The following is a 27,235-nucleotide window of genomic DNA, read 5'->3' on the forward strand; positions in this document are numbered from 1 at the left end:
TTACAGATTGCTGCTATAAATGGAGACGTCAGTTGGCTTCGTTCTACACTAACACGTCTCCAAAATAGTTTCCCACTTTTGTTAACATAAAGCCTGCAAAATAATTCTACATAGCATTAAAAAAAAAAAAATAGTTTGATCAGTACACATCAAACAAATTTTGATCTGTGTTAACTCTATCGACATTTTCTCCCTCATCTCTCATGCACACTGAACATCAAATATTTCTTTGGAGCACTACAGGGGAAAGTGGAAGGAAAGTCTGCACCACAGAAAGGTTCGACTGGTGCCAAGGATGGCATCCGTGCAGCTGCCCACCACACCCAACACAGCCTGCCAGTGCAGCGTCAGCTACACGCTTGAGGCTTGCTGAGTCTGGAGTCATGCATTCCCTTCAGAAAAAAAATCCTTTGGGAAAAGCTGAACTGCAAACATCACTGCAGCCTTTGTTTAAAAGTTCAACAGGTATAGCTTAGTGAGGATGTTTAATAAGGCTCAGTGCAGTACAGCCAGTACATCTGGTACCAAAAAAAAATGTATTAGGCCAACAGGTCACTGTATAAATTTCTCAAAGAGACTCTATAGCTATGTCTCTATTAGTGATTTAAACATGACTAGGATATTAAACATACACTCTGGCACTGAGGCCATCTGGCAAGAACATCTTGAGTCCTTGCTATTAGACTTTCTCACCCTCCAAAAAGGGGTGACTTGCAGACTCCTGAGCGGCGAGCGCTGGGGAAGCCTTAGAGGGAGAACCAGCTGGCAGGGGCCAAAACCACCCCATGAGGCTCTCCAGGAATTTATTGGTAGGGTTGGTTGGGCTTCCAGTACTCAGGAACTTCTTCCAAAACTGTTGTGAAGTAGCCTATTGGCAGCTCGTCCCTATGTGTCCCCCCTGCCTTTTCTGCGTAAGCCAAGAGAAGGAGCCGAGCCCCGTGGTGGGACAGCAGAAGAAACACACACGCAAACACACCCATGAACTCACATCAGGGAAATACAGTTCCTGGGGATATTTTTTCGTGGTCCAGCAGTAACTGTTGAACTGTAAAGTCTTTAATAATTTCCTTGGGGTGTACACTAACTCTAAATGACACTGAGCCTCTAGAGATTATTGAATAATTAATAAAATATTTTTTTTCTCCCCTTTTATCAGTGTCTGATGCTCTAGTTTGTTCATTCCCATGAAGGGAAACCAGGAAGAAAAATGGTGTTGGACCTACTGGTATATACTAAACACCAAGTCAAACAAAAATTTTTATTCCATTTCTGTACTTTTCACTGAGAGTTTTGCTTTAAAAGAATTAAGAAAACATTGTTTTGAAAATGTAGTGATCAGATCTTCATCAGGTAGAGCTTACAGTCAGAACAACTGAAGGGAAAAATGGGAAAATTTGTCTTAAATCACCTTCTTGTTCCTCCGATCCCAAAGTGGCCAGACCGAGCCAGCTCCCAGCATGAACTCCAGCAAGGCAAGGCCCACAGAAGCACAACGCTGCCAAGCTGTTTAAGTGTCAAACAGACTCTGCAGCACACAAATTCTGCCCTCTGATTATCCTGACAACCTTCTCTCCATACCCCACCTAGACGGAAAGGAGGTATTAGCTCCAGGGAGGTATTTCCAACAGCGTACCCAAAGGGAATCCTCAGCTTCTTATTTACTCTCTTGCACTGAGACAACAACCAACAACAAGACTCCGGAAAAGGACCTGGCTATTTCCTAGACCTCTGGATTAAAAAAGCCCCTTTTCATATATAAAACTTACACGACAATGCTAGACAATAGCAGGAATCGTGACTGGCAGTACAGTTGGTGGCCTCTGAAGAGAACACTTGATTATTTGATTAACAACAACAAAGATAAGCCAGAGAGTGATTAATGCAAACGAGCAAGTTTTAGAAACACATCAGCATTTGAGAAACCCAGACAATATTCCTGCAAAGCTAAGGGGCAAGTAATCCCGTGCGTATCTGTAGGAAGATGTTGAACTGAATACCAGCTGCAGTTCTCCCACGTGTTTTGCTACTTTTAGAAACAGGGAGAGGCCAGAACAAGACCTAAAATTCACCCAGATCATGGGATGATCAACAGAGGTAACGTCTGAAAAAACGTCTGTCAGAGAAATGAAGAGCCAAAGTATTTTCTGAATTGAGTCTTGTAATTACGTATAATTCTTCTGCTGCTTTTAACACGCTCCCCAAGACCCACAACGCTGCGGTCCTAGTTTTTCAGGGAATATACACAGGATGGAAGGCAGGGCTGCTTCTCCCCCTCCAAGGCACCTAAGAATTCAGACTATGATACCTAACTGCTTAAAAATTCCAGTCTTGGCGCTAAGCTCTGCGTGTCTGTAGCTTGTGCGCTATCCTGCGAGGACACAAAGGGATAAGCTGATGGTCAGGATATCGGCATTAGTGCTGGGTTGCTTTGCTTCTGCCAGTCTGTGTGACAGCCGACAGAAGATGGGCCAAAACCCCTTCTCTTCTGACACCACTGAAATTGCACCACTGCAAGTGATAGTCAAATTTGACACTGTGTTTTCCCTGGAAAGGAAAGGAAAATGTGTTCCTCTGAAGTCTGATATGACATAATATGCTAAAATAGTCTCCTCTGGAGTTTTTCCAGTCAATCAATAAAATAAGTGTCTTGGAGGAATATTGAATACATGGTTTTGATCACGTGGAGACTACAGCTCCTTCTAAGTAACTGTCTTTTTACCAATGTTTTTTGTGAAAAACAATAAACATACCCTATCCCTGCTGAGCAATGATAATCAAATAAAATTGAACTTTCACTCCACTATGATCTTAGAGTAATCTAAAAATTGAATAATTCCCTGCGTTCTCTATTAGAAACTGTCACCAATTACAGTATGGCTCACTACAGCAAAAGCAGAGGTAGAAATAAACCGGAAGATTTTTTTGCAAAGGTCTGATCCCTCAAGTCTTTTAAAGATTTGACCCTGGCACGAATAAGACATAGCATAACGATATAATTAAAAATAAGCGCTTTCTGTTTTCAAATGAATTAGCACGTCTGTGTTGACAGCCATGCCACACTGGCAGAAGAGGAGACCCAGAGAAGGGTTTGAAGCTGAGCGGTGAGGCAGGGCAGCCAGCTGTGGGCAAGGACATCCTGAAGAACGTGACAAACCCTAACTGGCAGTGGGTTGGTTGTGCTGCAAGAACGGATGAAAAAATATCACACTTCTGACAACAAGATGACTGGAAAGTAATAGACATGAAGATTCCGAAAGGGCCAACGGGGAGAAAAAGACGGGAACGTACTAGTAGTCTTGGTAGAAGCTAGGACAAAATCTGGTTGCAGTGATAGATGACCACACCACCATGACAGATTGAAAAGTAGCCCTGACACTTTCATCCTCTGATTGCCTTCATCAACATTACATCTAGTCAATTCTTCACACCCATTATTTCCATATATTTGAAGATTCATCACTCATCTCTGAAAGGCAGTATTTCATTTTGTGTCCTCCAGAAGCAAATAACTAAATCCATCTTCTGAACCTTCAGCATTGTTACCGCATTATTGCTGTGTTTTAATTGAATTCTTCAGAAGTGATCTGCCATTAAGTATAGATTCATCATAACATTTTATTTCAGGTTTGCTCTGGTTTTATTATTGTGAAGGAGATCACAGTAACATGTCAGTGTATAAAGAGACGTATAAGACTCAACAATGCCACACATAGTAGGGTGCAGATGACATTCAATGTTGCTCTGTAATTGTTGTAAACAAACGGCATGTAGTGTTATAAAAAATTTTAGAACTCAGCTTTACCGTGCTATGCAGTAGCAAGCATCAGCTATAGTCAAGCTCAGAAGGACTAGATAATTGTGTGCCAGAAAATATCAAGCTACATTTGTATTTAGCTTAATTCAGCAGTGTTTTCAGGAAGAGGGAGGGATTTGGTTTTCCCACAATAGACTTTTTTTTTTTTCTTTTTTTAACTGCACACCGTAGGAAAAGGACAGGAAAAATAACAACGAGAAAAATTCAGCCTCCTGCTTTAGAGCACCATAGGTGTGAATAATCAAGAGACAAGAGGGAAGAAAAAGGAAAATTGCAGAAGATTCATACAGGAGTCTCATGAGATCTGGTCACTTTCTTGAGCTATTAAAAAAAAAAAAAATCATTCAAGGACTTTTAGGGAAAAGTAGTAACATATTACTACGACTTCTGTCTTAAAGACAGCTGTTCAGTGAGCACCAGCAGTCAAATTAATAGGTATATCTGAGTGGAATAATTCTTTTTTCAGTTAAACCACTTCTCACATATAGAAGCCTTGGTGCCAGCAGGTTACTAAATGACATTATACATGTTTCTCTGCGGGTAAATTAGAGGAATACAAGGCAAGATTATAAATTAGATCCTTTTAGATGTGACTAATGAAGGAAAGGGATAACATCACGAGTGTTAGGGATAGATCATTTCTTTAGGAAGGCTAAAGGAATCTTCAGAGATTGAAATCTTTATTTTTTTTTAGTGTAAGGATAAACGAATACTTCACTGATGGATAACAAGATTACTTTATGCAAACTGCTGGATTCCCTTTCCAATTTACAGCATCAGCATTCCATTCAAAAGGCACCTAGCACCACATAAATGGGTATGCCGGGAAAGATGTACAGTATCAACCTTGATGCAGTACTTTACAGTCGGGTTAATAATATATGAGCCGGCAACTAAAGTGGGTCTACTGGAAAGATAAGCTGATCAACTCTCTTAAATGCATTTTCTAATTCAATGCCCATCTTTTTCTTCCTCTTTTTTTTTTTTTTTTTCTGTCCATTTAAAGAAGAGGGTTTATAAAAAGAATCGTAGACAGATAATCAACATTTTTAAAATAGCTAATCTATTCCCAAGCTAGCACAACCATTTTTCTGAAGAAAAAAATGGAAGGATTGCCAAAGGAGACACCCTTTTTTGATTAAAAGGAAATGAAACACTTCCTCCTTAAAATTGATTTCTCTGCATCACCTCCCGTCCATCACCCAAACACACAGGTACTGCTAACCACTTCTCTTTACATTTCATAAGCCCTTGCTGCCCAAGGACAACCTGCTTTCTCTGTCCCACAAGGTGGAGTTGAACTCCCGTCCAGCTCATTTTGGCAATGAGCTTGCACCTACACTCTAGGTGCCTAATGAAGGCTGTGCAGGGGACTCCGGGACTTCTTTAGTTCGCATTAACGAAGAGAGGCAAGTGCTCTGGAGACCCTGCATAGAGAGACCATTATCTGCCTCAACTGAGGGGAACGTGTCCGTCTGGATTTAAGTGCATGCTAACTGCCCAGCGTAGCTGGCAGAGATGCCATCTAAAGTTCCTTCCTCTCTCCACCAGTAGCTATCACCCACCTGCCAGAGCTTGCTGCTCTGCGACGCAACTTTCTAACTGTGTGGCAAGCCACGGCCACGGAGTATGAGGGCAGGCAAGACCAAGAGGCAGAGCGTGTCCCCAAGGAACAAGTTTGCAGCAGCAGGTTCCCAACGTGCAGAGAACGCATGCCCAGGAACTACCTCTAGAAAATACGCCCTTGAAGAGGCACAAAGAGCTCTGCCAGCGAGGACACGCAGGTGGCATTCGCTTCACCTACTGCCAGAAGCCTCGCAGAGAGGCGTCCGGCCCACGCCACGCTCCCTGCACGGAGACTGGGAAGAAACAGCCTCTCCACAAGGAGCTCTCTTCTAATCAGGGTGCTGCCAGTCGGATGGGGGGGTATCACCCTTGGGAGAGCCACAGCGCTCCCACTAGAGAGGGTAACTACATAACTTCACGTGGATGCGAAGAAATGCACTTTTTGGCTACACCTAGCCTAGCGCATAGGGTAGGTCAGGGAGCTGTCTGGTCCAAAGGACAAGTGGCATGGCGTGGCGTGGCGTGGCATGGCATGGCATGGTGTAGCATGGCATGGCATGGCATGGCATGGTGTAGCATGGCGTGGCATGCCATGGCATGATGTAGCATGGCGTGGCATGGCATGGCATGGTGTAGCATGGCATGGCATGGCATGGCATGGTGTAGCATGGCGTGGCATGCCATGGCATGATGTAGCATGGCGTGGCATGGCATGGCATGGTGTAGCATGGCATGGCATGGCATGGCATGGTGTAGCATGGCGTGGCATGGCATGGCATGATGTAGCATGGCGTGGCATGGCATGGCATGGTGTAGCATGGCATGGCATGGCATGGCATGGTGTAGCATGGCATGGCATGGCATGGCATGGTGTAGCATGGCGTGGCATGGCATGGTGTAGCATGGCGTGGCATGGCATGGTGTAGCATGGCGTGGCATGGCATGGCATGGTGTAGCATGGCGTGGCATGCCATGGCATGATGTAGCATGGTATGGCATGGCATGGTGTAGCATGGCGTGGCATGGCATGGTGTAGCATGGCGTGGCATGGCGTGGCATGGCGTGGCATGGCATGGCATGGTGTGGCGTGGCACGGCACGGCTTGTGTCTATCTAGGTGAACTTACTTCACAGCACAAATAGCTGTATCCAAGCTGCCTACTGGGCACGGACCCGGCCCGTGCTCACCTCCACCGAGTGCCCAAGCATCACCTGGGAAAACACTGGGCCAAACCCATGCCGGTACTTAACACATGATGCCACGCCTGAGCTCAGGCACCGGGCCCAAGCATGGAACTCTTGACGTTCTTCAGATCATCAGAAGCACCGCTTCTCTTAAATCTAGAAGATTCTTGGGTCCTTTTGAAAACAAAATCAAGGGTCCTATCTATTCTGCAAGTTCTGCTATCATTTTGCTATGCAGAATTCCAGTTGGTTTGGGAGAGGTTTCTGTTATCCAAAGAGAAGGCCAATTTTACATGATTGGATAAATGCTTAGAAAGGCTGAGTGTCATTACCTGGATAGCCCAGGAGGTCAGAAGCTAAAGCACATCTCTGCTGGTGCAAAGAAACACAGACATACCATTGTGTTATATTAGAAAAAAGGCTCAAGTTCATTTTGTGCATCTTTAATGAGTAACACGACTTACTGCATTACTTATTACTCCCATCTTAAGTTGGTGTATTCTAAAATTCGGAATTTAAATGCATTTTTGTACTGTCTACTATTTTCAACTTCAAAATTTCAGTGCATTTGAAAAGGCACAGTGGCATCAAAAACCACCACGAAAAATAGCTATCTGCTTACAAAATAACTTCTGATTAAGTTTCCACTAGTTTGCATTTTAGCATTCCAAGTTTAGCAGATTCAATTTCTTACTCTTCCAGACTGATTTTCCCACTGAAAAACGTGAGAGGGACTCAGCTTTCCTGCATAGCCAAGCTCAGCTCCTGGAAGGGGAAGCCCTCTGCTCTTCGATTCCGCGCCAGCCCAGTCCCAAAACCTGGAGGGCCCTGCCCATCTGAGCTCATGTGGTGTGTGAACTGGATTGCACCCCAACCTCTGACATTATAACTAAGCAATGAGCTCTCATCCTAAGCCTACGATGGATAAGTAACCCCCAGAGATGTTAAAAGTCCCTGATGTGCTCAGGAAACAGCCACGTGTGACTCAAGGGAATAAATCTCTTTTCAAGCAACTTCAGGGTTAACAGACCAGTAGAGCATGATAGCGGGGCTATCTTACATCTCAATTAAAAGAGTAAAGGATGAGCTGTTTTTAATAGCTTGCCTTTAAAGGTTATCTTCTCTGTCCTACATGTATTTCGATTCAGGACTCACACTAAGTCTACCCGAAAAACACTCCAGAGTTCAAACTGTGTACAGAACGTTACAGGCATTGACCTGCTGGGTGATATTACGTAGTGCTGCTAAAGATCAACCCTGTGCCAGTTCATCACAGTCTTCCACTTACCTCAGAAAAGGCACGGTAAGGAGGAACGATAGGTGAAATCCATCCCATCGTTAACTAAAAACTGAGCATCTGTTCTAGGACGGCCAACTCTTCTCATCGTCTTCTCCAACCCATTACCCTGTTAGCACTTCTAGAGGGACAGTCAGCCTTACTGTCTTAATAGAACAAAATAAATAATGTCTTATGGAAGGGCTTCTCTCTGTTAAAGGGAGCTCTGCTGATCAGCTCTGGCTGGATGCTCGGCATATCCTGGATAATCTCTTTAGAGCTTGTGAGACAAGTTGTATTCAAGGGCCATCCTGCACAGAGCTCTGTATTGACATAACCTCACAGCTTCCAGAAATGGCACTAGCTGCACCAGAGGTACGTCTGGCATCTCCGCAGAGGGCTGGATTGTGCCATGGAGGCATACCCATGAACTAATGAAAATTCAGCGTTCATATTAGTGTAAAGAAAAAAAGTCGTTAACTGCTATTGAGCTGCCAATTATCCGGTGTAACTGCAGACCTCCCAGCACAGCTGTTGCACCTTCCCTCTCTGCTGTGTGCAATATGACATTCATATTGCAGGTTCCATTATCACAGCAACCTGTAACCGCTTCCTAACTGCTGAGAGAACAAATTATTTTGCCAAAATTATTGGTTCAAATCCATAATAGTGAATAATGAATTAGACATGCCTAGACTTGGGGATTTTTTCCTTGCAATCTCTGTAGTTATAAGGAACTGTGACTTTCAATTACAAATATTACATGAACTCTCCTTTCAAAATTATTCCTCTTCCAGCTATTTTTTATGTCTCTGTGTCACAGGGGAGAAAAAAGAAAGTTTATCCTGGATAAGCTAAAACCCCTAATGGTAACTAAATATTACTCCACTTCTTTCAATTAAAGTTTTTATTATCCTTCCGTACTGATGGATTACACCTGATACTACCCAAGGTTAAATTCTTTATATAAACAAATCTTTATTAAAATGAAAGTTGTGGGGAGAAGTGTATCATTACTAAATGATCCTAATGCTCTGGTGACACTTGAGCAAAAGGTACTCGGAGTCTTGAGGCTCAGGGAGTCTCAAGTTACAAATCATGGGAGATTGCAGGAGTACATCCTGCACTAACACACGTTTATTTTTCCCTTCCCTAAGCGTCCCCTTCCAGCCAGTATCAGCCAGGACACCTGGCTGGGCAGACCTTCAGTTAGACGTGTCGTGGATGTTCCTGTGTTGGCATGCTGACTTCTGCCAAGCATGAGGTTGCTGTGCCTCTATCAAATTGTTAAGTATGACTACAGATATTAAATTATCTGAATAAGCACTCAGTGTGCAAATAAAACTCTTCATACAAACATCACTCTTCCCTTTCTCTCTTTTCTTCTGTCTTCAAAAGAATGTGAAAAATTGCTAGGCATAGAGTAAGTATAAATCCATAAAGTCTCTGTGAATCTTCCACTCCTGCGTGACTTAAATTAGTGTATTTCTTCATTACTTGGGCACGATGAAAGGCTGGCGACAGAAGTAAAAATTTACCTATGGTTAAATGCACACAAGTCCTGACCTTGTGCATTACAGCTGTCTTTTTTATGTCCCGTACATTTGAAAGGACACCCATGCCACATACATGCGACGCCTGTTGCAATCAATGCAAAGATACCAAGAACGAGATACATACACGGTGTTGATAACTAATGACATCTCTGATGGCGCAGCATGTCCTTACGACACTGGCACATATTACAAATGACCTATGGGAAACCCCTGGTCTTCTGTAGCATCAGCGTGAGACCAGCAGCGGCATCTGAAACCACACCAAGACGTGTGTACAACTCAGGGGAACACTGACAGAAACTAGAATTAAATCAGAGCACAAATTCACAGAATTACAGCGTTGGAAAAGATCTCGAAGCATCAGCTAGCCCAGCCTCTCCGTGGGCAAGAGAAACATCATTGGAAGAGGTATTTTTCTGGTCTCTTCTTGAAAGCCTGCAACAAAGGAGATGCTACAACAGATGTAGCTAGCTGAAAACAAATCTGAAATCAGTTAATTTCCTCAGGTCTTACTTCAGCTGGTTCCAAAGAGCAGCTGATCATCCTCCTCTCGCCACCAGCTTCCTACATATTGGGAAATGTATGTCCTCTCTCCACTGTATTTTTCAGTGCTAAACAAACCCTTTTACTTCAACATTGGCGTATACGCCCTGTTTTCTAATTATTTTAATTAGGAACATTTATTTCCCTTCCTTACCCCTCCGGTTCATTTCCATCTTCCTGACAGTCAGCGTAATACACGGCACACAGCACTCTTGCTGAGGCTTCATGAATAGGGGACAGAGAAATCCCTGTGCCTCATGAATGACACTTCTATTTATGCACCCCAGAGTAAAATGTGTCTTTTTTTTCAATTGTATTGCACTTGTGACTTGGATTAACTTTTTCACTGGCTTTAGACTCTGGTCCAGCAAAGCCTCTACATCTTTTCTTTTCTATTTTTTTTTTTTTTTTTTTTTCCTGTGCTGCTACTTAGCCAATTCTTTCTCATTTTAAGTACTGGGTTTTTCCTTGCAAAACGTAGCACTGTGTGTTGGCCCTTTCTTTATTCAGGGCCATTCCTCTAATTTGTAAACATCAGTTGGAATTCCCTCCTTGTCCCCTGAAATGTTTGCAACTATTCCGGTCTGATGTCATCACAGATCGGACCTATTTGCTAACAGGACGATTCGACACCGGCAGCTGGAGCCGGCTTTTGGAAAAACCTATCGCCACCTCCCAGCAGCATCACCTCCCTCCTTGTCCCTGCACAAGCAGGTATCTCTTTCCCTTCACAGCAGCCCCTTTCCCCGGCGGATAAGCAGGAGCCTGCCATCGATTCCCTTGGCCAGACAGGGGACATTCTCCTACCACGCCGTCTGCTGCAAGCGCTTCTCCCTCTCGGTGAGCAGGAACCACGAAACACGACAGGAGCGGGGAGACCAGAGCCAGGCAGGCTGGGGGAGCTCAGGGGCGCTGGCCTGGGGGGGACACAAACCGACGGGGCCCGGACAGAGGACTGGAAGGAAGGATGCTCTCACTGCCAGCTGGCAGTCGGAGAGCAGGTAACCTGCTCAGACAGAAGGGCTGTCCTCCAGGAGCCGAACCCGCCGCGGCCATCTCCTGGTGGCTGCCCAGTCCCCAGCACACTGACAGCACTTTGCAGGGGGATGCTGGCCTCAGGAGATGCTTCCCTGCTTGGGCAGTATTTCTTTCTGCTTCTTCCTTTTTCTTTTTTTTTTTTTTTTTTTCGTATATTATTTATCAAACAAATACAAATACGTATATACACACACACACAAAATTCTTTATATGGTCTACCTGCCCTAGCTACTTAGTATGATCTACTAGTCTCCCTACATACATTAAATTATAAAATATACACAAGCACAAATCAGTAGTTATACATGCTATTTCACGCTTTTGTGATTAGGTTATAAGCACCACACACATGCATCTTCTGCTAGCTAGAAAACTTGTGTTTGCAATAAAACTCATCATGTAATCGCTCTATTAGTACAACTCACTTAATTTCTCCATCTGAATCTTCACAGCAAAATATGTCACAACTCAGTTATGATTTCCTGCACGAGGTCATCTTGAGATTCTGTTTGCAAAGTATGTAGAAAGTGGCTGTTCAAGGCAGGAAACATAAGCTACATTTATGATAGGAAGCATAGGTTACACTTCACTGTGCCTAGCTGCAGCCACTCGAAGACTAACCAAGTTGCCTTGGCTCTCTCCGTGGCCATCCGGGAAAGATGGACACCTCTCACAAAGAGTAATTCTTCCACCTTAAAAAAACAAAACAAAACAAAACAAAACAAAACAAAACAAAACAAAAAAAAAAAACACAAACAAACAAACAAACAAAAAAAACCACAGATGTCTACGGTACCTCTTACAAATTAGTGCCTGTCTCCTCCTCCCGGTTCCAGAGGGAGCCTGGAGGATGAGCTTTGGCTGGACACTTAGGGAACAACTCATTTACCTAAGCAAGGGTGTCTGGTGGCATTTGGGATGCTCTGGATTATGCAGGAACCCTGCGTAGGGCTGGCAGGTACAGCACAGCATCTCTGAGAGTCCCCGACCCCTCTGGAGAGGCAGCTGCTGTCCAAATGGGGGTACCCTGAGGCACCTCAAATATCTAGGAAGCACGATTAAAGTATCTTCTTTATTTTAAGATAACTAGCTCTCTGGACTCCATCACCTGTATTGACTCAGCTGTTTAAGCTCCAGGAGCTGGTGTCCTGTCTAACACACGTGCACTGAGCACACAGACATGGCAGAGGACTTGCAAGAGATCCGCACCAACCTGGACTGGAAATTGGAGGGCAAGTACGGTGCCATGAAACCAAAATGTCAGTGGACCCCTTTGCCTAAGCAGGCACATTCTGTCCTAGATCTCCCTTAACTGCAGCTGTAGAGCTTAGAAATCTACCTCCCGTTTAGCCATCAAATTGCATACATCTCAACTTACACTAAGGGAGTCCCACCCCATTTTTTAGACATGTAAAGTAAGATGTGACAAGTCTCATCAACAGAAGTATGAAGGTTCTGCACCTTCAGTATTTCAGGTGAAGTATGAATTAATTCACCTAAAACCGATTATTTATGCATCACTATCTAAAGGGGAGTAGGCAAGATTTGCCCTCAGTGAGTAAGAACTTTAGCTGACCTTAGAGCAGCAAGTTAAAACACAATTTGTCAGAAAGATGTCAAAATTGCTTTGGAAATCATCAGGCACCCGATGAAGTCCATATGCGTACTTGCAGTTTCATAATGGAACATATGTAAAAATAAAAAATTACAGCGTTAGCATAGAACAGATTACATCTTTTTCAGAAACAACAACTCGTAAGTTTTATGGTCTGACTTTATGTCAAACTAATTTTCTGAGTACAGTATTCTCAAAACAGCAGGATGACTATATAGTCAATGATGCCTCCTGGGTTTTGCCGGTTTAATTTTATCGAAATTAGAGCCTTTGAAAACCCTGGATGAACAGCTCTGAAGGCCCCTCTATACACACAGAGAATGCAGACAGCACTTCAGAGAGCAGGAGCACAAGTTTCCTGTCTTATGGGAGATTGTACTATTATCTGCAAAACATTATCTCTAAGGAGAAAGGTTTATTTTCACTCTGATCCCCTTGTTTTCTCTATCCGCTTTAGAGCTTCACCTCGCATAAACTATACAACACATCCTAAAACGATGGTAAAATGAAAGCACAGCACCTTAGTCTTCCAGCTACAATAATGCATTTAAAGAGGGGGTTATTTGGAGACTCGGTGTATTGATTATTTAACTTCCTACGGATAAAAAGCTATGGCAGTGTTTGGGTGCTTGAAAATTATATGCCTGGAACTAACGCATTTGATTCACAGACCAAACGTTGAACAAAAAAAAAATCACACTATAAAAAAAAAAATCACAAACTGTGGATGCTGTCTGATTGGAAGTAGGCTGACAGACTAATAAAAAAGCACAAGAACTATTTGTTTTTCAACTCGCATCATCTAAGCAAAACATACTTCTATCTAAAACACAGAAAGTACAGAACACAATCACCCTAAATCATGTAAAAGGATAAATTATAGAGCTAAAATATTGAAATCTGGCGACAGTAATCTTCCGTACTCTTTATTTGTAAGATGATTTACAGTATCTTCTCAGTATTACATCTGTTATGATTGATTAGTATTTTGTTTGGAAATGTACATTACTGCACATTGTACAGGCATTTACAGCAGTTTTAAATGCAATTATTGCAGGTATGTTCAAAAATAGGTAGGTGGTTAAGTACCCGATTAGAGGTACAATTTGTGAAATAGGCAAATAAGAATGGGAAAGTATGCACAGGTAAAGCAGGGAAATAAAACACATATGGAGATGTACATCTACATGCATATACATACATATATGTGTGTGTGCAGGTCTTTAACAGACTGCAGCCCCTCCTTGAACAACGCACTATTTACATGCTATTTCATTAATTCATTCTTGCTACCATCCATGTAACTTAAAGTATAAATATCAAAGCATATTCTTTTTACTTCATAAATGTCTAGTATTTTCACTATGATGTAAATAGCATAACGGAGTAACAATTTCAGTAATGCTCCTCAAGGTGTTGTGAGATCAAACAGAAACTGCCTATTTAAAACTTTTCAATCAAACAATCTGATGATGCGCAGTCCTGATAATTGCATCAGTCCCCCTGATGCATCTTAGCATTTCAGCGTCAAAAGCAAAGAAAAACACTAACTGTTCCGTGTAATCTGAGGAAGATACACATTGCCATTCAATAAGTCTATTCTAAAAAATTAGCTACAGGTAGCCTGGGTGTACAGAGGGCAAAGGATTTTCAACAAAAAGACTAAAAATACACAAAAAAAAGTGTTTCAAGTCCTGAAAAGCCAAATGAGTACTAGCAACAAGATTCATAGAGGAATACATTATATGCAAGCCTGTGGCTTGATTAAGAATAGAAAAGAGTATGATACAAGCTGTAATTCTTGTTACAAAGAATTGTCATCGTATCACTGAAAGCTACATTACAGGCTGCCTAGAAGGCAGTATAATAAAACTTGCTGTAATAACTTTTTATTTATATTCATAAAATTGAAGAATGTTAATTCTCTGGTTATTTTATTTTTAATATAGAGATGAATTTTAACAAGCTAATTTAGAAAAGGTTACACCAATGTCTAGACTTAAATCAAATGAATTAATGTCCATAATACCACATTTCAGAGAGAGAAATTCTTGTAAGACATTTCAATAGTTGATGAGGCTAAAGGTCAATGCTCACAATATCTGCTTGGAACTAAAGCAAAGAATATGTCAAATATTAAAGGTTTAGTTGGTAACCTGCACGAAGTTCTACAGCTATGCCTCAGATCTTCGAACTGAGTGTGACTTTTTTTTTCCCCCTCCAAATTACTACCTTAGAATGCATACTTCAGTAGTCTTGAAAAGCTCCTTCTGTTCATCCTTATTCACCATTTCTTGATGTTTACTCAAGAAACTTTGCGGATCAGTATAAAGTTACCTAAAACAAGTGGAAGTAATCAACTTGGGCGGTCCTTGAAAATAGCTGTGCCTAGTGAAAGATGATTCCTTCCACAGGGAGAAGAGGCAAGCTCAGCTGAAACTCTGGTTACAGGAAGGTGTTCAACAACCAGAAGCCCTTTCTGCTCATTTTTTCCTGAAGTAAATTAATACAGTTTTTGTAACAATAGTACTTCAGCACCTCCCTTCAAAACCACATACTTGCTGCTGTTGCAAGAGCTGTACTGGTATTTTTCAGACTTTGCATGAGAGGGCACGGGAAAAACCTCTTTGCTTCTATACAGCTCTGGCAGCTAATGGGAAACAGCGGGCACTGACTTGTGGGGCAGCTGGAAACTTAAGTAATTGGTACCCGGGCTCACTGGGAGAAAGGGATGGCACCCATCCCCTTGAGGAGCTCCTACATCCTTCAAGACCTAATTACCCAGTCTAGCAGCACAACAAGCAGTATAATTACTCACTTTTCCTTATACCCCTGCTACAGTGGGTTGGACAAGTTGTTATTTAAACCTAACATGCTCTCCCACAGCTGGGGGGGAAAAAAAAAAAAAAAAAAAAAAAAAAAAAAAAGCACAAAAAGTAGCATACATACTCTCTCTTTTTTTTTTTTTTTTTTTTTTCCTCCAGTCTCAGGCTGCCTTTCTCTGATATTTATTGCCTATGTGGCATTTCACATACACAAGGTGCCATATATTAATTTAATGCGTAATGTAGTGCTTCCCTAAGTCTGGAGCACAGCCAAAGGTGGGGAAGGGGGCAGAGGGGGTAGAGAAGTCAGACGTTTCAATTATCCTTCAAAGACTCAGATCCATTTTTTTTTTTGAGAAGCAATCCTACAGGTACAGAAAAGCCTGTGGAATATATGAGGTGTCTCTGCAGCTGTCTGAATTTGCAGGAAACCTAAAATAAACTCGTGTAAGTTAAGAACTACCTCATTTGTCCCTCCTGAGTGAGTGGAAAGGAACGTCTTGGTGGCACTTTTAACTGCAAACAGGTAACTGTATCTCTGTCAAAACCATCTTCTAAAAGATCGGAAGTAGGGAAAAAGTTTCTGTTTCAGAATTTCGGGTAGAGCAGGTGAAAGAAGGGGCAGGAGTAATGAAAATACACAGATCATGTAAAAAGCCGAGCTTGTGCCAGCTTGTAACACCGCAGCGGTGCATTGAAGGAGGGGGTAGTGCAGTGTTATTGTCATTTACTATCAGCTTCCAAGCACGCAGATTATTATTTTTAATGCTATAAATGTAACTACAGCATTGCAGAGTAGGCTGGCCTTTCTACCTCTGGTTTGCAAGAGGACGAAGAGAAGGAAAAATCGGAGATATAGACGGAAGGAGTAATTTGCTCAGGAACATGAAAAATCCGCCTCGGATTTAGGATTAGGACAAGGAGCAGCAATTCTAGTTTCTAACCCCAAATCACCCAACTACACGGACCGGGGTGGGGGGGGGACACGCCGCAGAGACCCACCGACCGCCTTCCTCCTCCTCAGGGAACCCGACCGGCCCCCGAACCGCATCGCTTCGCGAAGCAAAACCCACCACCCCTCCCAAGCCCACGCACCGTCGCGCTCGCTCGAGATGCTCGACAATAAGCAACGCCCTCGGCACGGGTATCTCAGAGGTTATCCACCGGCGGGCTGCGACGGTTCCCCACTCCCACTCCCCCCGAACCCCCCCGTGAAGCGGGGAGATGCCGAAAGCCGCTGCGAGGCCGCGGAAGGTGCCGGGTGGCCCGGCGGGGCCCGTGGGGGGTGCGGGAGGAAGGAGGGGGGGGGGGGGGCAGGCAGCCCGGCACCCCCCGGGCCACGCACACCCGTGGAGGCGGCCGCCGGCAGCGAGAAGGGGGAAAGGGGAGGGGGGGGGATGCGCGTCCCCGGGGAAATAAAGTTTCCAAGGCGGAGAGGGCAGCCCCCCCCCAGGCAGCAGCGACTTCGTGCGAAGGGGGGGGGGGGGGGGGGGGGGGGGGGACGGGCGGTCGTGGCCCCGCCGGGTGGCAGCCCCCCCCCCCCCCCTCCACCCAAAAAAAAAACCCTCCCCGGCCGTTACTTACCATGTTGACTTCGGAAACCATGTCGATGCTGGCGATGTCGATGTTCATCCCCACGCAGACGGGGGGACCTGCGGGCAGACGAGACCGTTACCCACCGCCGCTCCGCGACCTGGCGGGGAGAGGGGCCGCGGCAGCCGGGGGGGTGTTTGGGGGGGGGTGGGGGATGGGGGGTGGAGGGGTAGGGGGGTCCGCTCCGGGCGGCGAGCCCGGGCAGAGCCACTCACCTCCGAAATCTGGCCGGAGGCGGATGTCGTAGCCCTTCAACAATTTATCCACAGTTTCTTTCACGAAGGACATGTTGCCGGGATCGTTCACACTGTGGGGGCGAGAGAGACGGAAGGGGTGTCGGGCGGGGGGAGGCAGAGGAAAGGGGGGCCGGGGGGGGGGGGGGGGGGGGGGGGGGGGGGCCGGGAGCAAGGAGGGGGTGCGGGGTTGGGGGGGGGGGGGGGGGGGGGGGGGGGTGAAGAGCATCAGCTTGTTCCCCTGGTGAAACGCATCCCGCGCCGCCGCCGGGACACACGCTGGCTCCTACCTCTGGGCGCAGCAGACCACGGCCACCAGGACGGGAGCGGAGAAGATCCCGAAGATCCTGCCTCCCCCAAAGCCCCACATCCCTCCGCTCCGCGCTCCCTCCGCGCTCCCTCCGCGCTCCCTCCGCGCAGCAGCAGCCGCCGCCGCCGCGATCCGCCTGCCCCGGCTGCCGCTGAGGAAGAGGCGGAGGCGACAGTCCTCGTTCTCCCACACCCCCCCCCCCCCCAACCCCAACCCGGTCGCCCTCCCCCCCCCCCCCCCCTTTTCAAATAAATAAATAAATGATAACAATCCCCTGCCCCAACGCCGCTGCCCGCGCACCCGGAGCCCGCCCGCCCGCCAGCTGGCAGGGGAGGGGAGGTCGCCGCCGTGTCCCCGTCCCCGTCCCCGTCCCCCCCCCCCCCCGAGAGCCCGGGGAGGGTCGCCCTGAGGCGCGGGGCTCGCCGGAGCGGGGGGCTGGGGGGGGGGGGGCGGCTCCCCGGGCCCCGCCTCGGGGCATGCCCGCCCCGCCGGCCACAGCACCGAGGCGGGGCTGCCCCCCACCCCACCCCACCCCACCCCATCCCATCCCACCCCACCCCACTCCACCCCACCCCACCTCACCGCACCCCACCCCACCCCACCTCATCCCACCCCACCCCACCCCACCCCACCCCACCTCACCCCACCCCACCCCACCCCACCCCACCCCACCGCACCCCACCCCACCCCACCCCACCCCACCCCACCCCACCCCTCCTGCCAGCCCCCCCCGCGGGGGGGTGTGAGGGGGCTCCCCACAGCCGGCTCCTTCTCTTCGGGAGGGCGAGGGGGATTCCCCGGGGCGGGAGCAGAGCCCGGCGAGGGGGGGGGGGGGGCGGCGGCGGGGGGGGGGGGGGGGGGGGCCGGCCCTCCCCTGCCCCTCGGCCTGCTCCCTGTGCTACCCGCAAAGTAAGGTTATTAGGAAATACATATTTGGGGAATAGAATTATTCAGATCAATTTCAGATGTTTTTAATCATTTAACGGTTGCGCTGCAGAACAAATACTGATCTTTTGAGGAATAGTTGGAATAACTGTAGGGTGAGGGACTCATAAATCACCTTACGGGAGACGGTTTGGCCTTGTGGTGGCAGGTGCGAAGAAACGTAAAGAAGCTGCAAATTAGCAACAAAGCAGAGCAGGCCGGCCTGGCAGGACGAGGTGGACGTGAGCACAGGGCTGAGTTTGCGCCGAAGCGAGGGTCAGCTGGCGAGCACGGTGAGGAAGACTACGAGCCTTCCTCCGGAGACCCCCGACGACCACCCGAAGGCTCCGGCTGCCGGCCGCAGGAGGCATTAACTCGTGCTAAAAGAGTTCCCGGGAAAGTTCTGAATATGACACGAAGGCGGTGAACGTGTGGGATTAAGGTCGTGCAGACGCCGGTTGATTTCATTCTCACGCGCACTCATTAGGAGGAGCTCTCCCCTGGGTGTCCGGCGCTGCCATAAAGAACGCCTGCTTTCCAAAACTCCCAAATTGAGACTTAGAGAGTGAATTAATTACCGCTTTCTGGTACCAGCTGTGGGGTGCCGGCGCCCACCCGCCCCTCGGCGCGGCCCGGGGGGGGGAGCAGCTGGGGTTTGGAGGGGGAGAGGGGCTGGGAGAGGCTCGGCCGGGGCCGCGGAGCGCCCGTACGGGTGCTGGGCCTGAGGCTCCCCGCAGCCGTGCCTGTGAAGGGTGGCGCCGACACAATTGCCCCGTTTTTCCAGGCAAATCCTCCCCCGGCTTCGGAGGGCGCAGAGCCGGGCTCGTCCCGCGGGACGGTGACGAAGGGAAGCTGTGCTGGTGCCAAAGGGCCGCGGCGTGAGAGCTGTCCGCCCTCCGGAGCTTCTGGGTGCTCTCAGCTTTCTATCAAACATCGGAGACAGCACGGTTGTTATCATCGTTAACCTCCTTCCGGGCTAATTAGTCCTTTCGGCAGGACTAATTGGCATGGGAACAGGAGCACGCTGACTTGGCTATACTGCCTTTGGTTCCAGAGCCAGCTCCTTCTCGGCGCCAGACCTCTTCACCAGCGGTGGGTGTAAACATGCCCTTAGCCAGCTCCTGATTCGGGTCACACTGCAATTGGTGGCCGCTGGCCCATGGCAGAGCGCAACGTTTCGCTAGCCGAGGGAGAAAAACAATGTCTTTTTTTTTTTTTGCATTTGTGCTCTTACCATCAGTTTTTCCTTCTACATATCCTCTTCCCTTAGAGAAACTGCTGGGAAAGGGATGGACGCTTGAGGAATGATGTGATGGTGTGTAGAGGTCAGAAAGTATCTTTTGAATAGGCTTTTCGTGTCTCCTCAACAAATTCTTGAAATGAAACAAGTGCAACCCGTGGCATACATCCTGACCGTGTTGCTGTGACAGTTGCTAATACAGCTCCAAGTAAAAGAAAGACCAGGCTCAGTTTTAAAAACAACATAAAACCCTATAGGCAATGAGGAAAAATACAGAGGAACTGAGTGTTGCCAAATCCTGTGTTTTCATCTTAAGTGTTGCAATATTTGTTTCCTTTAATAGTGCCATAATTACTATGATTATAAAGTAAAAGTTAAAATCTTAGCTTTCATTTAAAAACTAATAAAGCTTATGATGAGCGCTTGAGAATTGTGACACAACGCATACATGCCTCAAGGACTCAAAAGTCAAGTATTAAAAAAAAGACATAATATTTGAGTGCCCTGGATCCTGATTTTTTTTTTTTTTTTTTTTTTTTTTAATGCTATGAATGGGCAGTATTGAAGACTAGTTCTTTCAAAGACTTCAGAGAAGGTCAATTTGGGGAAGGGTACAAACTCAGTTCTCTTCCCCCTAAGTGCTGAAAGAAAGTATTAACACTGAAGAAGATATTTTTTTTTTATGATGAATTTAACATGGTTTAAATGCACATTTAAGCACTAATAACTTTTCTTAAATAGATTGTTGGTTTTATAACAGAAATAGAATAGGTTAGAGAACACCACTTACGATTAATGCTCTATCCTGGTGCTTCGGAAACGCATCTGAGGTAGGAACGAATCAACAGTTCCGTAGAATCTGTCATATTTTATCACTTTATTTAAGTGTTTGTCTATCTTTCGGACCAACCGTTTCCATTTACTTGTGGATGGTTGAAAGACAGTTCAGGTTGGAGCTGATGGGACAAGGAAGTGGTTAGGGGGTTATGGAGCATTTGTTCCTTGGGACTCTGGCTTTGATTAGGCTTAGCAGTAACTGAAAGACATTAAGAATTATAAATGACCAATGAATTTCATGAAAGGTAAAAATCAACTTGATTTCTCAAGTGATTTGGCATTTATAGTGAAAATGGCACTTTGGGTTGTGGCCAAAGGAATGACTCAGAAGAAAGTTCTGTGGCAACAGTCTGGAGGTAAGACCCAACAAAGACTCGGTGCAGAGTATTTAAGGAAATTACAGAAGCAAAGGCTTTGGGGGAGCTATTTAATGTGGCCAACGGGAAAAACTGGACGCAGAAATAGATTCCTTGTCCTGCCCCCAAATTCTCCACCCTGACTTTTCTCCTGGAATTGGGCTCCTAAAACATCTCCTTTCAAAAAGCAACCAGGTTGTTTCAAGGCATGGCAGGAAGGAGTCTGGGCACTTCTATTCACCCAGTCAGAACCTGCAGGTTCTCCAAAAAAAAAATCCCAAGGGAGTATCTCCTGGAATCAGCCCAGACTAGAGGACCTCCGGTAAGGTTTTCATCTCTGTTGTTTGAGATGTTCCACTTCTCAGCAAATATTTAAGTAGTGGGGAGAGGGGAAAAAGTTAACATGACTTTGTGGCCTAGTGGTTTGGCTCTTATCTCTGAAGTACTGTTATTTCATGAATAATCCAGTAATTCATGAATTAGTTACTGGATAAAATAAATCAATGTTCAGTGGTGTAAGGAATGGAACCCAATTCTCTGCCCCCTGTTAGGTGCTTTCATCTTTGCTCCTTCTCACCCTTGCTCTTTTCCCAACGGACAGTATTTCTGTCCCAGCAAAATTATCCCTGTAAAAGATGAGATTTTGAATGCTGTAGTTCAGGGGACTAAAATTCATCACCGTTTCTACTACTCTGGTGAACGTTCCAGTCTCTGGACCACTGCACAGTTAAGATCTCTGCTCCCGATCAAATTTTGTTCGATAAAGTAAGCACAGCAATATTCTTTTCTTCCTCAGCATTGCCAATATTGGTGAAGGCCACTTCAAAGATGGGTGAATCTAAACTGCAAAGGCAAGAATTATGTGTGAAGAAGCAAAAGGACTGTCCCCGGGCTGCGAAGAATGCGCCTGCCAAGGCTATAGCTGAAAGAAATCCTTGGGGTGAGTGGATTACAAAGGATCCATCAGCTATTCCTGGGTTAGCAAGCACCAAGGCTGGCCTGCAGAGCAAAACTGCTGAGGACCTGATATCCACAGCATACACGTTCTGGCTTGCTTTTTTTCCCCTTAGGAAAAGTTCTAATCTGGTCCCGTAGACTCGGTGCCCACTAGCAGCTGGACCATATTTGGTGTGCTGCTGGGATGCATTTTCCACCTTAGTTTCGTATGAAAGGAATGGAGTTCATGTACCCCGAGGCTGCTCTGAGATGTGAACCAAAGCACGGTAAGCGGGAATGATGAAATGATTCCCATCAGAGGCACAGTCCTGGTCTGCACTAAAATGCTGTGTAGATGCACCCACCATCTCCCTTCAGAAGGAGCCAGAGCAGAGCAGACTCAGCTCTTGTTAAGAAGGACAGAAATCGTTGAAGGCAGTGGGAGTGGAATGAGGAGCCACTCAAAATTTTGGACCGAGTTCCAGTTTTCTTCGTCACTGTCAGTCGTAGTGGAGATACAGGAGAGGAAGCAATGACAGGAAGGCTGGAGGAGAGGAGAGATCAGCTCACAGCTGAGGCATTTGCAGTACTACCAGGATCAGTCACCAGACTGTTTTGAGAATCTGGGAAGAAGGATTTGATCACACGATGAAATACATCACCGAGCTCTGGCACTGGAAAGTGATGCTGAGGCTTTACCTGACAAAATGAACGTAACCCAACTCACACGCTGAGGTCAGGATCACTTATCAGAACGTTTTCGTTTTCATTTTCCTCTCTGGCTTGTCTGTCATTTAACTGATTTTGACAAAGATCCAGTCTCTTCCCGAAGCAAACTGCAATCACTGAGGGTTCAGAGGTACAAAAGAGAGAGACAGAAGCTAAAAAAAAAGTGGGAAGAATTGCTGCTACAGCTGAAGTGGTGTCTTCTGAGGAACGCAGGACATTAATCTTACTAGGCTGAGACCCATGCCGCTGCTTACCTATTCTGCCTTGCAGCAATTTTAATAGCCTGCTGGTTTAACCTGCTGAGAAGGTGTAATTAATAAAACTGGCTGGGAAAAAATCCACAAGAAAATTTTAAACTTTTGGGTTTTTGTTTGTTTGTTTGTTTGTTTTCCCAAGCCTGACTTCTTTTTTCATTTATGAAATTAAAAGCTGAGGACCATTTTTGCCAAAATACCATTCAAGAGAAACTTAGTATTTCCTTCAGAAAGCTCAACTTTGTTACTTTCTGTCCTACAGTATCTCAGCAGAAGCAGAGTTTTAGAGTGACAGAAGGATGCTGGGGTGTAGACACGTGGCCTCAAGGCTTAGGGAATACTCTGCACTTTGACAGTTTCATACTCTGTGTTCTGCCTGTTCAGATAATGAGCGGTGGGTTTTGGACATAATCCATGAAGAAAGCAATACTATATTTGTTTACTATGTATATGTATCAGAAAGCATATGTAATATTTGCTGATGTTGAGTAATACTCAACAGTTTATGCTGAGTTTATAACTGACACTGAGTTTATACTCATCGTCCCCATTTCTGTCAGGCAGATTGCAAACAGCGTTGCATGAATCCATTTGCTTTGGTTGCATAATTTGCTGGTTTTCATTTAATTATACAGAAATATTAATGTTGTTATGTCAACAGTTCTGCTGTAGTGGAGATCTGAACGTTTCGGTGGGCCACATAAAGAATAAGGTATTAATCAATATGAGTAATGGGGGTGAATTTGCCTTTGATAAGAGGCTTGACCCAAATTGTTTTGAACTGCTGTTTAATTTTCAGATGGTTATTTTTCTTCAGATTCAAGAAAATAGAACAAAACCTTGCATTATCTGAGCGAGTTTAAAAAGAGTATTCCTGCAATATTCCATTCCTTGTGCAGCAAAACCTCTGGATTATGCACATAATGAGTCAGACATCAAAATAAAAATCCATTGACACTTTGGCAGAGGAAGAAATAATCAAGGGTCTTCATAAGTCACATTTTTTCATCATCAAGATTAATGATTATGCACTGAAATAACACAAATACATTAGAGAAGCCTGTGGTGCTTTAGAAGTACTATTCTTTGAGTCTCTGTCCTGATGAAAACACAGTCTTTTTAGAAAACCTGTACAAGTAACTGAGTTACGATTTTACTTTTTTTACTGTAACTGCAGTTGAGGAAGAGCTATTTTACATAGGGCTTGTCTGAGTATTTTCATTTAAATCCCTTTGTCAGGAGCACATTATTCTTAACAAAATAGTATGCAGCGGTTACCTGGGGTTTTTTAAGGTTAGATAAAAATAGAAGGATATAGCTCATTTCTTTGTGGTTTTGTATTTATCAGTATCTTTATGAATCTCATTTGTGATAATGATTGTTTAGAAAGTTTTTCACTACAGCGGCCAGAATTCCAAGTCAAGACCCAAGCCTCACAGTGCAGGAGATTGTACAGAGTGAAGAAGACAAGCGCGAGTTGTCTGAATTGCTTATACACAGTATTAGGTGTAGTTAAAGAAAGATCAAGCCAGCATCCTAACCGATGCATCTGTATCAGGACTAGCTAAAACACCAAGGGATGTTGGTTTCTGACATTTGCATCCAAATGATCCAAATGTCCCTTTGAATTTGAACAGCGGAAAAGTAGAAAGTCAAAGAATAAACATTGGAAGGGGTGGGGGGGGGAAGCAAGCCATTTATACATGCAAACACTCCCACATAAAACTGGATAAGCAGCGAGAAGGAAGTGCCGTGAAAGGCTTTGGCACCCGTCCCGATCCGCTGAGGCCAGGCCGAATTCGGGAAGTGGTAAATCCAGGGTAACGAAGAAAAAGCTTCGGGGAGGGTGGGGTGCAAGTCGGGCGTATGTCTCGCTCTCCGCCTCCGAGCAGGTTTCTCACTTCTGCTGGGGAGGGCCCGACGGGCAGGAGCCCGGGGAGGCAGGGGGGGGGAAGGAGTCGCTGCCGAGGGCCGAGGTGTCTTTTTTTGGGGGGGGGGCTGCACCCGGAGCCCGGCCCTGCCAAGGCGCAGCGCTTTGCTGCTGGAAGTGCCTCTTGGTCTTTTGAAATGCAGCCTCGCCTGGCAGGGCTGTGCCAGCCTGCCCTCCCCTCCCATGCCCCCCCCGCCAGAAGCAGCCACGGTTAAGCTCGTAATACACGGAGCAGGACCGTGGGCCGTATTCCACCTGTGGAAAAACCTGTAAATCGAGCTGGTTGTGCAGCCACATTTCCTTGTCGTACGCGCTGTATCCAGAGGGAAACTGCTATGTGTGAAGGGCAATCATTGCTAGTCGATACATGATTTTGTGCATGACGATCTAAAATATTTGTTATTGCACCTTCACTTACATATTACTTCACAGCTGAGGAAAAAATACGTAAAAATAAATGTTAATATTCATTTTCAACATTTAAAATGGTTAACATCTCATTTACAGGTAATCACATTGTAAAAATACTTTTTGTTACTCACCTTGTGTCATAAATTGCATATAGTTTCTTGTGTTCTTCAACCGCATTCCTAAACAGAGAGAAAGAGAGAATATCACTTGCAAGCCCTGTCTCCTTTGCCAAAACAACACATAGTTTAGGGCTTTGAAGGTTTTCAGACCAACATTGTAGAACCTAGGGATGGGGAAAAAAAAAAAAAAAAAATCTATAAATTGACTTGTCCAACCCCTGACATGACAAGATGGTAATAATCTTCTGGAAATTGTCTAAGTGCGTTTTTAATTATAGATCCATGACTCTGTTGCCAAGAAATGTAGAAGGAAAAAAATAGTCACTGCTTTTGTGACAAACACAATGCAAAAATATGGTTTCGATAGAGCTATGTGATTAATTTTCAGAAAAGGTTTCTAATTGATCCAGATGAATGTTATCCAATTCAGTTATTTCATTATCTTTTTATAAGCCAAACCAAAAAAATACATCGAAGTCTAATGCAATGTATTCAGTGTGAAATGAAATACTTTCTCTCTGATGTTTTGAATACTTATATGTGTGTTTAAACATAGAGATTCATATTAAAAAAGACATATTGAATATTTGAAGCTGAATTCTGTATTTTTAAGCTTTTTCAATTGAAATCCACGTGACTTTGCAGAAAAAGAGATTTTTTTTTTTCCTGAATTTTTTGTTGGACAGTGTCGTGGTTTAAACCCAAGGGAGACTTTGCTCTGGTGCACCTCCCTCTCTTCCTTTTCTCCTCCTCCTCCTCCTCCTCCTTATCCTTATCCTTTCTTCCAGCTGACCTTGGTGTTTGCAGAGGTATTTCCCTCACTCCTGCTCCTCCTCCCAGGTTCCCCTTCTTAAATACGTTCTCCCAGGGGTGAAGCCACGGTTGCTGATGGGCTCGGCCCTGGGCAGAACCGGGTCCAACTTGGATCCGGAGGAGCTTCCAGAAGCTTCTCCCAGGGGCCACCGCTGTAGCCCCCTCCCCTGCCACCCAAACCCCCTGCACCACACACACGGGAACCCAGCACAGGCTGTTTCAGAACACGTGGGAACAAAGGGCTCTTCTGAACCAGTGCGGCTAATCTAGGGGGGAGCGAGAGGAGATACTGTCTGAAACGAGTCGGCTTTGCTGGAATCAGCAATAAAACATAAGTTTTAGCTAAGTAGTTTCTGAGAAAGCGTGATGAATGTAAGGGGCACTCCATAATAAGTATTGATTTGTATCTTACAATCGGATTTATGTCTCTGTGCATTACTTTACCTGCCTGCTTAGAGAAGTTAAAGGGAAGCAACTAAAAGCACGGGGTGAATGATCCTGAGCTGGGATGCATTAAGCTCCGCTCACGCGGGGAAGGTAGATCCTGGGTTTGGTCCCTGTTCCTGGCGTGGCTTTGCATTTTACATGAAATATGCACTGGCTAAAGGGTGTTAACAGCTGAGTATTGTGGGTGCCAGCCTCCCCCGCGCGCTGGGTAGGGAGATGTGGGGCCCTTCTCATGTCTTGGATCCCCTGGAAATAGTCAGCTGTCTAAACCAGAGCTGGAAGGGCTCAGGTTAGATGCCACCACTTAGTCCCTCTAAGGCACTGAGTTAGCTGGGACACCGCCCAGAGCTCTCAGGTACAACACGGGACCTCTGCAACGCCCTCTCTGCTGGAGGGGTAATGAGTCCAAGCGGGACACCCTGGAGCATCCCAATGGCTCGGGATGTTTGTGTGTGGGAAGGGGGATGAGCCTCTCAGGTCGGATTCCAGCCAGGAGAAGGATCCCCAGCTCTCTGTACACAGGCTCCATTAACCGACTTGACTAGATCTCTGCTGACATAATGGGAGCACCCAGTTCTCACGTAGACACCTACATGTAATCTTCAGATAAATCCTACTCCAAACTTCACAATGTCTTATGTTCCTGTGATAGTTCCAGGCATTAGGATTCACAAGCCACATTGCTC

At 45.6% G+C, this 27,235-nt stretch overlaps 1 protein-coding gene across 2 annotated transcripts in view; it reads right to left on the bottom strand.

Moving 5' to 3' along the window:
• The window catches only part of GABRB3 (gamma-aminobutyric acid type A receptor subunit beta3), a 197,527-nt gene that overhangs the window by 96,149 nt on the left and 74,143 nt on the right, over positions 1-27,235 (bottom strand). The window contains exons 2-4 of one of the 2 annotated variants that reach the window (XM_042788687.1): positions 25,302-25,349; positions 17,226-17,317; positions 17,002-17,069 (exon numbers count right to left, since the gene is read on the bottom strand). In XM_042788687.1, coding sequence (XP_042644621.1) covers positions 17,002-17,069; positions 17,226-17,317; positions 25,302-25,349 — 208 coding nt within the window. Of the gene's footprint in view, positions 1-17,001; positions 17,070-17,225; positions 17,318-17,533; positions 17,706-25,301; positions 25,350-27,235 lie in introns of those variants that run through there. The other variant, XM_042788688.1, reaches the window with a different exon arrangement.

This window comes from Tyto alba, unplaced genomic scaffold (assembly GCF_018691265.1).
Source record: "Tyto alba isolate M040663 unplaced genomic scaffold, T.alba_DEE_v4.0 Super-Scaffold_14, whole genome shotgun sequence".
NCBI classification, from domain to species: domain Eukaryota; kingdom Metazoa; phylum Chordata; class Aves; order Strigiformes; family Tytonidae; genus Tyto; species Tyto alba.